The sequence below is a fragment of the Coregonus clupeaformis genome, chromosome 16 (assembly GCF_020615455.1).
Source record: "Coregonus clupeaformis isolate EN_2021a chromosome 16, ASM2061545v1, whole genome shotgun sequence".
NCBI classification, from domain to species: domain Eukaryota; kingdom Metazoa; phylum Chordata; class Actinopteri; order Salmoniformes; family Salmonidae; genus Coregonus; species Coregonus clupeaformis.
In genome coordinates this window covers 42,323,435-42,335,659 of record NC_059207.1, presented here as the reverse complement: position 1 = coordinate 42,335,659, position 12,225 = coordinate 42,323,435, and the positions used below count along the sequence as shown (strand labels likewise).

The 12,225-nt window shown below is 43.7% G+C and overlaps 2 protein-coding genes across 2 annotated transcripts in view; one reads left to right on the top strand and one right to left on the bottom strand.

Moving 5' to 3' along the window:
* Nucleotides 1–12,225, bottom strand: part of LOC121584695 (voltage-dependent N-type calcium channel subunit alpha-1B-like) — a 161,591-nt gene that overhangs the window by 70,716 nt on the left and 78,650 nt on the right. Inside the window, exon 7 of the mRNA XM_045225721.1 lies at nt 10,288–10,391. Coding sequence (XP_045081656.1) covers nt 10,288–10,391 — 104 coding nt within the window. The remainder of the gene's footprint in view (nt 1–10,287; nt 10,392–12,225) is intronic.
* On the top strand, nt 3,733–5,350 carry LOC121584024 (cytolytic toxin-alpha-like). The gene is given in 4 exon segments (XM_041899856.1): nt 3,733–3,739; nt 3,901–3,990; nt 4,351–4,464; nt 4,467–5,350. Coding segments are annotated over 4 exon segments (1,095 nt in total).

Here is a 12,225-nt window from a genome sequence, read left to right as displayed (position 1 = left end):
CATTTAAGGTGCTCCAAAGCTTTTTATCTCATTCTTTATATCATTTTTTAATTTTTTTTATTCAGTTTAGTCACATGATTTCTTCATTTGCAGTACGTTTGCCAATCGATTGTGCAGCCAGACTTATTTGCCATTCCTTTTGCCTCATCCCTCTCAACCATACAATTGTTCAATTCCTCATCAATCCACAAGGATCTAACAGTTCTTACAGTCATTTTATTAATGGGTGCATGCTTATTATAACTGGATTTTTTTTTTTTATAAATGTGTCAAGTGCAGCGTCTGGTTGCTCCACATTACACACCGCAGACCAACAAATATTCTTTACATCATCAACATAGGTTACTTACATTGTGACTGCCAACGCCCCAAAAAGCTCAGTTGTGCACCGGGGCCTCCCACTCCTCTTTCTATTCTGGTTAGAGCCAGCTTGCGCTGTTCTGTGAAGGGAGTAGTACACAGCGTTGTACGAGATCTTCAATTTCTTGGCAATTTCTCGCATAGAATAGCCTTCATTTCTCAGAACAAGAATAGACTGACGAGTTTCAGAAGAAATTTATTTGTTTCTGGCCATTTTGAGCCTGTAATCGAACCCACAATTGCTGATGCTCCAGATACTCAACTAGTCACAAGAAGGCCAGTTGTATTGCTTCTTTAATCAGCACAACAGTTTTCAGCTGTGCTAACATAATTGCAAAAGGGTTTTCTAATGATCAATTAGCCTTTTAAAATAATAAACATGGATTAGCAAACACAATGTGCCATTGGAACACAGGACTGATGGTTGCTGATAATGGGCCTCTGTACGCCTATGTAGATATTCCATTAAAAATCAGCCGTTTCCAGTTACAATAGCCATTTACAACATTAACAATGTCTACACTGTATTTCTGATCAATTTGATGTTATTTTAATGGACAAAAAATTGCTTTTCCTTCGTAAACAAGGACATTTCTAAGTGACCCCAAACTTTTGAACGGTAGTGCACATGTAGGTAGAGTTATTAAAGTGACTATGCATAGATAATAAACAGAGAGTAGCAGCAGCGTAAAGGGGGCGATAATGCAAATAGTCTGGGTAGCCATTTGATTAGATGTTCAGGAGTCTTATGGCTTGGGGGTAGAAGCTGTTTATAAGCCTCTTGGACCTAGACTTGGCGCTCCGGTACCGCTTGCCGTGCGTTAGCAGAAAGAACAGTGTATGACTAGGGTGGCTGGAGTCTTTGACAATTTTTAGGTCCTCCTCTGACACCGCCTTGGATGGCAGGAAGCTTGGCCCCAGTGACGTACTGGGCCGTACGCACTACCCTCTGTAGTGCCTTGCGGTCAGAGGCTGAGCAGTTGCCATACCAGGCAGTGATGCAACCAGTCAGGATGCTCTCGATGGTGCAGCTGTAGAACCTTTTGAGGATCTGAGGACCCATGCCAAATCTTTTCAATCTCCTTAGGGGGAATAGGTTTTGTCATACCCTCTTCACGACTGTCTTGGTGTGCTTGGACAATGTTAGTTTGTTGGTGATGTGGACACCAAGGAACTTGAAGCTCTCAACCTGCTCCACTACAGCCCCGTCGATGAGAATGGGGGCATGCTCGGTCCTCATCTTTTTCCTGTAGTCCACAATCATCTCCTTTGTCTTGATCACGTTGAGGGAGAGGTTGTTGTCCTGGCACCACACGGCCAGGTCTCTGACCTCCTCCCTATAGGCTGTATCGTCGTTGTCGGTGATCAGGCCTACCACTGTTGTGTCATCGGCAAACCTAATGATGGTGTTGGAGTCATGCCTGGCCATGCAGTCATGAGTGAACAGGGAGTATACAGGAGGGGACTGAGCACGCACCCCTGAGGGGCCCCTGTGTTGAGGATCAGCGTGGCAGATGTGTTGTTACCTACCCTTACCACCTGGGGGCGGCCCGTCAGGAGGTCCAGGATCCAGTTGCAGAGGGAGGTGTTCAGTCCCAGGGTCCTTAGCTTAGTGATGAGCCAGTGTGGAGCGCAATAGAGATTGCATAATCTGTGGATCTGTTGGGGCGGTATGCAAATTGGGGTGGGTCTAGGGTTTCTGGGATAATGTTGTTGATGTGAGCCATGACCAGCTTTTCAAAGCACTTAATGGCTACAGACATGAGTGCTACGGGTCGGTAGTCATCTAGGCAGGTTACCTTAGTGTTCTTGGGCACAGGGACTGTGGTGTTCTGCTTGAAACATGTTGGTATTACAGACTCAGATAGGGAGAGGTTGAAAATGTCAGTGAAGACACTTGCCAGTTGGTCAGCGCAAGCTCGGAGTACACGTCCTGGTAATCCGTCTGGCCCTGCGGCCTTGTGAATGTTGACCTGTTTATAGGTCTTACTCACATCGGCTACGGAAAGCGTTATCACACAGTCGTCCGGAACAGCTGATGCTCTCATGCATGTTTCAGTGTTACTTGCCTCGAAGCGAGCATAGAAGTAATTTTGCCCGTCTGGTAGGCTCGTGTAACTGGGCAGCTCGCGGCTATGCTTCCCTTTGCAGTCTGTAATAGTTTGCAAGCCCTGCCACATCAGACGAGCGCCGGAGCCGGTGTAGTACGATTCGATCTTAGTCCTGTATTGATGCTTTGCCTGTTTGATGGTTCGTCGGAAGGCATAGCGGGATTTCTTATAAGCTTCTGGGTTAGAGTCCCGCTTCTTGAAAGTGGCAGCTCTACCCTTTAGCTCAGTGCGGATGTTGCCTGTAATCTATGGCTTCTGGTTGGGGTATGTACGTACAGTCACTGTGGGGACGACGTCATCGATGCACTTATTGATGAAGCCAGTGACTGATGTGGTGTACTCCTCAACGCCATCGGAAGAATCCCGGAACATTTTCCAGTCTGTGCTAGCAAAACAGTCCTGTAGCTTAGCATCTGCTTCATCTGACCACTTTTTTATTGACCGAGTCACTGGTGCTTCCTGCTTAGTTTTAGCTTGTAAGCAGGAATCAGGAGGATAGAATTATGCTCAGATTTGCCAAATGGAGGGCGAGGGAGAGCTTTGTACATGTCTCTGTGTGTGGAGTAAATGCGGTCTAGAGTTTTTTTCCCCTCTGGTTGAACATTTAACATGCTGGTAGAAATGTCAGTTTGTTAGTGATGTGTACGCCAAGGAACTTGAAGCTTTCCACCTTCTCCACTGCGGTCCCGTCAATGTGGATAGGGGGGTGCACCATCTGATGTTTCCTGAAGTCCACGATCATCTCCTTTGTTTTGTTGACGTTGAGTGAGAGGTTATTTTCCTGGCACCACACTCCCAGAGCCCTCACCTCCTCCCTGTAGGCTGAATCGTCATTGTTGGTAATCAAACCTACTACTGTTGTGTCGTCTGCAAACTTGATGATTGAGTTGGAGGCGTGCTTGGCCACGCAGTCATGGGTGAACAGGGAGTACAGGAGTGGGCTGAGCCCAGTGTTGAGGATCAGCAAAGTGGAGGTGTTGTTTCCTACCTTCACCACCTGGGGGCGGCCCGTCAGGAAGTCCAGGACCCAGTTGCACAGGGCGGGGTTCAGACCCAGGGCCTTGAGCTTAAAGATGAGCTTGAATGCTGAGCTATAGTCAATGAACAGCATTCTGTTCATTAAATGCTCTGATTTAAGTGTTAAATTCAAACAGTACCACAGAATTACAATAACTGCATTACACAGACAAATCCTTACTAGGTTTGTCCAGATGGGCTTGCCATACTTTGTTGGGAATATGTTGCTATCCACTATCTACGGATGACACGTAAATTCCTCAAATAACAACAATGTAAAGCGACTTTCAGTGGCACATCAGCATAGTATGATGTTTAAAGAGCGCTCCTGGTCGCTCTACTGCTTGGATAGAAACAAGTTCCCGACAACGTACAGCAAGCCCATCCTCATCATCTCTGTTTTGTTTTCCAGTCACAGACTCACCAATTGAGATGGCAGCTCTGGGCAGGGCCCTGTTCCCAGGCATGCTGTATGACTATGGTAGCAACACCTTCATCCCAGGTACTGTAACCCCCCCTCAAAACAGACACTATCACTGTGACGGCTAGTGAGACATGAGTCCTGTGGCCTGGGGCTCCTACTTGGTTGAAGTTGTTAGCAGTTCCTTCTGCATTAAATCCTCAAAGAAGTGCTTTTAGCTGGGCTATGGGTCCTCTGGGCTTTGTCAACCTGTGTACTTACGGAGGTACAGAGTCCCATGCTGAGAACTCATTGGCGAAGTGACAATAATGCATTCAGATTGTAAAACAATTCAATTTATTAGTGTCATTTTTTGGGCCTAAGGTTGCATCATGTGCAATTCACTGTAGTGCTTTCACTGATTAATACTTATTTCACTACTGTCTACCCCCCACCTCTCAGGTGTCACTCTGTAGGATTCCAAAGCTATAGAAAATTACCTTTGTGTTCATGAGAAGCCAAGCGCTGATTTCACCATCTCAACATCCGACTCAATCAGGGAGAACTCTAAGCTTCTGGCGTGAGCCCTTCACTGAAAGCAAGCTTCCTTAGAGGGCTGATAGAGGTGTGGGGGTCGGCCAAATATCTGAAGAACGACATCTCCTCTGCGCGGCAGTGCAGAGTTACTATGAAGTACAGCATGACCGGACGCTATGAGCAGCTGACCATGGGTCATCTTGGCAATATCACGTACCCCCAGGTATTTGATCAGCAGACGGCCACTCACGTTGCCACAGGAGTGCAGTATGGAGCTCAAGCCTTCTTGGTGTTCGACCAGTCGGCTTCTAAAGTAGAGAGCATGCAGAATATCCAGAGGACCCTGCAGGTGATGGTCAAGAAGATCCAGCTGCTGTCCATCGAAGGAGAGGCAGCATTGAAACTGTCAGATGAGGAAAAGAAAACTGCAGAGAAATTCGACCGCACGTTCCACTGTGATTTTGACATCAAACAGAATCCCACCACTTTTCTGGAAGACATTAATGTGTGTAAAACCCTGCCTCAGTTGCTGGGAGAGAAGGCTGTTCCTGTGAAAGTGTGGCTCTACCCTCCAATTAAGCTGGATTCCAAAGCAGCTTGGCTGGTGCAAGAGATCAGAGTGGGTCTGGTCTCCCAGGTGGAGGAGGTGCTGCAGTTGCTTAAGGATGTCAACATGAGATCAAACGACCTGATCAGTGACAGCTTTATCAACCGGTTTGTAGATCTGAAAGACAAACTGATAGAGTTCCAACACAACTTCCACCAGTATAAGTTTGTCTTTGAGAAGTCTGTGTACAGGGTCCTTCCAGCTATCCGGGGTGGAGAGAAAGAGGAGCAAGCTCTGTTTGATATCCTGGAGAACCACAACACCTCTCCATTCACCAAGGACAACATGAACAAGTGGCTGGATGAGAAAGATAATTAAATAAATCTATTGAGACAATACACAGAGCAAATAAACAATGTCCCATCTTTACAACACAGGAACTCAACAGTGTGCTTTTCCATCCAGAGATTGAGACTGTGGTCATCTTCACCTTAACCTCACTACGGTATGAAGAACCGTACCTCTCCACTCTGACTCAGTACCTCAAGTCTGATGAGTTCATGATACTGAAGAACAATTACAGTTTTGTACCGAGTGCTTCTAAAGAGGAGCTCCAGCCATGGTTCACCTCCAGTGAGCTCTCAGACAAAATGAGGAGGAACCATAAGTTGTTTAGAGGGATTTCAGAGGCCAATAAAGACCAGAAGAAAATCAGATTCATTGTGGCCTCCATCTCAGACACCTCCTATCCTGGAGCTTCCATTCGCCTGTATAGACGTGGGAAAATAGTGGATCTTCAATTTCAATGCATATCAAAACCCCATCCCCCGTGGTGACATCCAGACCAACAGTCTGACCCTGAAGCTGCTGCCACCCCAGGTTGGGAAGAGCGAGCAGTACAGAGTGGAGCACAGAGCAGTGAAGAGAGCAGCTGAGACAGACACAGAGCAGGAGTGGACAGTCACAGACACTCCCGACACACAGGAGGTCTGGACTCTAACCGGGCTGCAAGTTGCCACACAGTACCAGATCAGGTACAGGGCAGTCGAAGCTCTCTTAGTGAGTGAAGCCAGTGAAGCCATTGACATCCAGACCAAACCCAGTCAAAGAAGTGCACATGGAAAGCTTTCAGTAGAGAGAGTTGGACGCTCCTCTGTGCGGGTGAGCTGGGAGAAGCCGGCTGCTGTTGAAGAGGGGCTGTCTGTGCTGCAGTACAGAGTGGAGTATAAAAACAGCAAACATGCTTTGTGGTCCAGCCACTTGGCCAATGGAGATGAGACAGTCTTCACTGTGGATAGTATCAGTGGTGGAAAAAGTACCCAATTGTCATACTTAGATAGCTTAATAGAAAATGACTCAAGTAAAAGTGAAAGTCACCCAGTAAAATACTACTTGAGTTAAAGTCTAAAAGTATTTGGTTTTAAATATACTTAAGTATCAAAAGTAAATGTAACTGCAAAAATATACTTAAGTATCGAGCTTAGTGGTTAAGTGCGTTGTGCCAGTAACTGAAAGGTCGCTGGTTCTAATCCCCGAGCTGACTAGGTGAAAAATCTGTCGATGTGCCCTTGAGCAAGGCACTTAACCCTAATTGCTCCTGTAAGTCGCTCTGGATAAGAGCGTCTGCTAAATGACTCAAATGTAAATGTATCAAAAGTATAAATCATTTCAAATTGCTTATATTAAGCAAACCAGACGGCACAATTGTATTAAATGTTTTATTTACTGATAGCCAGGAGCACACTCCAACACTCCAACATAATTTACAAACGAAGCATTTGTGTTTAGTGAGTCCGCCAGATCTGAGGCAGTAGGGATGACCAGGCATGTTGTCTTGACAAGTGCGTGAATTTGACAATGTTCCTGTCCTGCTAAGCATTTAAAATGTAACAAGTACTTTTGGGTGTCAGGGAAAATGTATGGAGTAAAAAGTACATTATTTTCTTTAGGAATGTAGTGAAGTAAAGTAGTTGCGAATAATATAAATAGTAAAGTAAAGTACAGATACCCAAAACACTACTTAAGTAGTACTTTAAAGTATTTTTACATAAGTACTTTACATCACTGGATAGTATGAAGTACACAGAGTCTTACAGAGTCAGAGTTTACTCTATCTTCACAGGGGGGATACTGAGTGCAGCCAGTGCGGAGACAACAGGTAGGAGGGACTGACTTTCTGATAAAGTAACACACAAGACTTTATAGGCCATGATACACTGGCAATTGTTTTAGGCAATATTGCTGAGCAATTTTGCTGACAATGGAGTGGGGTATGAGACACTGGAGCAATGATGAGCAATGAGCAACATGGACATGAATAATATACTGTATTTCATATGAAGCACAGATCAATTTAAAACTTAATTTCACCATTTATTTACTCATCTCCTATAGCTTGTTATTGCCAGTTGACTGCCACAGCTGTACTGAAATTCATCAGCTAACAAACAAGCAATAAAGAGGTGTTGCCCCTGCTCAGTCCATCGACTCAACCTGCTGCCAGTCAAGTCAATGGCCACGCAGACAAAGATAACTAGATACATTTAGCAAACTTCCAACTTCATAATCATAAACTAGAAAGATGTGAATGGTTTTAAGTTAGCTAACCAGTTAAACATACAAAAAAAACGATCTAAAAATGAAAATGTAATGTAAATGGCTATAGCTAGCTAACAATCTACGTGGCTAGCTAGCTAGCTAGCTCTGCCCTACCAAGCAAAAGAGCGAGTAACTGCTCATAGAGTGAAACTGAGAAAAATTACTTTTTTTATTGTCCAGACACATTGTAGGCAGATCACTGGAGATGTGGTTATCTGTTGTCTTACGATGAGGTTATTTTTTATTCATATTGACCCTGACCTCTTACATGACCTTTGACCCTAGACGGCAGTTACTGCCTTCTTGGTTGGTACACCCACTGGAATACGTTTCCATTCCGATATTTTTTTAATGCAAACTTGCGTTATATTTATTTGTATGTGGCAGTCAGTGTCATATAGTTTGATACTTGTATCAGCAAAGATTAATAAATAACACCAAGGTTTACCGTAGACACTGCAGCCCAAGCTCAGTGAAACCAAGGTAAAAGGCAGTAACTGACATGAGTGATGCCAGTTACTGCCTTTTTTCTTGGTTTCAGTTGAACTTTTTGCAGTTACTGCAAACATGACCCCCATTTTCTCCATAATACAACACAATGGAGGCAGGATATTTGTCCACATGATAAAGCATGTATTTAATGTATTGACCAAATGTGCAGTTACTGCTCTTTTGCTTGGTAGGGCAGAGCTAATTTAGCCAGTTTGTCACATTGACTTTGTTGAGTTGCACCCCCCCTTTTGCCCTCAGAACAGCCTCAATTTGTCGAGGCATGGACTCTACAAGGTGTCGAAAGCGTTCCACCAGGATGCTGGCCAATGTTGACTCCAATGCTTCCCACAGTTGTGTCAAGTTGGCTGGATGTCCTTTGGGTGGTGGACCATTCTTGATACACATGGGAAACTGTTGAGAGTGAAAAACCCAGCAGCATTGCAGTTCTTGACAGAAACCGGTGCTTCTGGTACCTATCAGCATACACCATTGAAAGGCACTTAAATCGTTTGTCTTGCCCATTCACCCTCTGAATGGCACACATACACAATCCATGTCTGAATTGTCTCAAGGCTTAAAAAATCCTTCTTTAACCTGCCTCCTCCCCTTCATCTACACTGATTGAAGTGGACTTAACAAGTGACATCAATAAGGGATCATAGCTTTCACCTGGATTCACCTGGTCAGTCTGTCATGGAAAGAGCAGGTGTCCTTAATGTTTTGTACACTCAGTGTATATTGTACTGAGAAATCATTTGAGATGTGAAAGTCCAAAATATCACTCCAAAACTTAACTTGATTTTCTCTCACTTCAGCTCAAAAACGGTTGCAATGTTTTCCAAAATATTATAGAATGGCAGACTGATCACATCACCAATATCTGTGCTCTGATTGGCGCTGCCGATCAAAATTCCTCAAATAATAAATTATTGCTCATTTTCAAAGATTTCCAATAGCAGCTAGAGCACAGCCTAGTACACAACATAGCACTCATCAGGAGGCCTTCCATTAAGCTCTGTCAGTGTATGTGTTTGTGTGTGTGTAAGTGTGAGAGAGAGAAAGAGAAAGGGGGAGAGAGAGAGAGTATATGTGCAAACATGCCCCCTTGGCTTCAAAACAATGAACAGAAAAAAACATATACATTCCAAATTACACAGCATTGGCATTACACTCAAGTCTACGGCATGATTCACCAGACATTGACAGAATAGGGATACGTGAGGGAGTAGCTGCCTTCAATCCAGGGACTACTGTACTGTAGTGTAAGGAGAGTAAATGCTGTAAACCAATTTAACAGAAGCAATAAAAGCCTAATTTCCCTTGACAGTAATTTGAACAGGGTACAGAGTGGATGATACATTCAGAAAACACCTCTGATATTGCCTATGTAGGGCTAGCGTTGTCCTGGTTTAATCTGCTGTTTAATGAATCTAAAGGAGGGAGTCTAGTACAGCTCAACACTGTACTGTACTGTTCTGTTCTGTACTGTTCTGTACTGTACTGTACTGATCTGTACTGTTCTGTACCGTTCTGTTCTGTTCTGTACTGTTCTGTACTGTACTGATCTGTACTGTTCTGTACCGTTCTGTACTGTTCTGTTCTGTACTGTTCTGCACCGTTCTGTACTGTTCTGTACTGTTCTGTACTGTTCTGTACCGTTCTGTACTGTTCTGTACTGTTCTGTTCTGTACTGTTCTGCACCGTTCTGTACTGTTCTGTACTGTCCTGTTCTGTACTGTACTGTTCTGTACTGTTCTGTACCGTTCTGTACTGTTCTGTACTGTTCTGTACCGTTCTGTACTGTACTGTTCTGTTCTGTACCATTCTGTACTGTTCTGTATTGTTCTGTGCTGTACTGTACTGTACTGTTCCTTACTGTTCTGTTCTGTACTGTGTATGTGAAAACAGTCCAGGTCAGGTCACTCCCAATGCAAACTCTTGGTGGGCAAGCATCTCTTTCACAAAACACTACTTAAAATGGGAGAAAACAGGGAAAATACAAACACTGTAAACTATGTAAATTAATACTCCCATTCGATTAGACTAACGCCATGCCGATATAGTCAGACAGAAGCTTCATGTTAAACAGAGCCAGCAGGGAAGTGAAATTACTTGTAAAGAGCACTGTACTGTATGTGCTTCATAATAGTGGGTTGATAACAACACCTTTCCCACATACAGAGATGGTGTCAGGACATGTGGACATGTGTGATGTTGACACTCACCCAGACAGGACTCCCAGAACCAGGTTGAGCATGAAGAAGGATCCGATGACGATGAGGGGGATGAAGTAGATCCAGTTCCAGGTGTTCCCTGAGGCATCGTTGGCCTGCAGAAACACACACAGAGAGAAGGACGGGTGATACTTATTTACATTAAAGACAGTACTTATTGAACATTGTGCTTGGGGAAGAAAAATAGTAGCAATAAACAATAACGTTTTCTTTTGGTGTGCTATAAAAATTATAAGATTCTGTTTTATTACTATTGCTATCAATATGATGACATAATGGGGGAGGACTCAAAGTGTGTTTTAACTGGAGGGCTGAGTGATGACTGACACAGATGAATGACTTTCCTGTGATATTCAGATTTGTGACTCATCTCCCCCCGCCTTCTTTCTCTCCAGCCGACCCCATCACATCGACCACAACTCCCGACCCCCCTCTCTTTCTCCTGTTCTTCATGATCCCACTCTATCAGGTTGGAAATTCATGGCAGTGATGATAAGAGTAGCAGAGACACTTTACAGGGTCAGATCTTCTCTTAGGCCATTTCAGTGCAACCCAATGTATTGTATATTGTCTGTAATTGCGAGAGGGACCTGGGGCTGCTGAATCAGCAGACGAAAATACAAATTGCAGACATCTCCCCTTCCCCCTCTCCCCCTCATCCCACCCCCAGCTGTCTCTAAAGCATCCAATACACTGGATAAATCTCCACCCTCTTCTTCCCTGTCCGCTTAGCTATGCATGTGTGTATCTATTCTGTAAGGCAATATTTTGGCAAGGAAAGCACAAAAGTAGCATCCTCAGGTATGTCAACTTACTGTAAGCTTTTATTGATTTTTATTCATGCACAACGCACTAAACATCTTGTAAAGGCAGATGTAAGGGTTAAGTTGAGGGATACATTATATGCTTCACAGTATGGGTAGGATACACAATGCATGTTGGAGAGTTGCAAGCTGTAAAAGTCCTTGGGACCGAAGCAAGATATTACATTTCTGGTGTGTAGAGATATTTTTCTGCTTGAATTACAACTGTCCCACTGGAAAACTAAAAAAGTCAGAAGAGGAAAAAGCTTTATTTGGAGTTGATCCAGTTTTTATATGTCAAGAGGTTCTAGTGTGACTGTTTCTAAAGTCTGAGAGCCACTACATTACAGTCCAGTTGAGTAGGTCCACTCCACTCCAAAACCTATCTACTATAAAAGCCAGGTGTTCAGTAAACGCTTTCTCAGTTGAGAGAGCCCTAGATCATGACATTCAGAATGCAAGCCCCTAGAGATACTGGTTTAATGCTAAGAGGGCAGATATACAGCAGGGGACTGAGACAGCAGGAGCTGAAGTCTTTGTCTGTGTCTGTCTGTGGTGAATTGGATCTGTATGCCAGATTAACATACAAATCCCCACTGCAACAATGTTTATTCTGCCATTTCTCTCCTCATAAGAGATCTAGGGCCCATATGGTTTCCATGACCCCTGTGAGAAAAGCAGAGAGCCTCAATTGAGGCTCCTTATCAATTAGTATACCTTATCTAGGTATTAAAATATATTTATTCCTTCATGTCTACGCCACAGTAAAAACAATATAATTATTTTCTATGTGAGGAAATCTACTGCTGAGGGCAATTCGATTGCTGAAAATTAGCTGAGACATTAGCGGAAGATAATAATCTGTCTTGGTGGGTTTTCTTCCTGGATAAAGCCATTAAAGGATTGTCATTGAAATGCTTACACATGCAGAACTCCCCCACAGGCATGTACAGTGCCATCAGAAAGAATTCACACTCCTTGACTTTTTCCACATTTTGTTGTGTTACAGCCTGAATTTTAAATGGATTAAATTGAGATTTTGTGTCACTGATCAACATACAATACCGCATAATGTCAAAGTGGAATTGTGTTTTTAGAAATCTTTACAAATGAATTAAAAATGAAA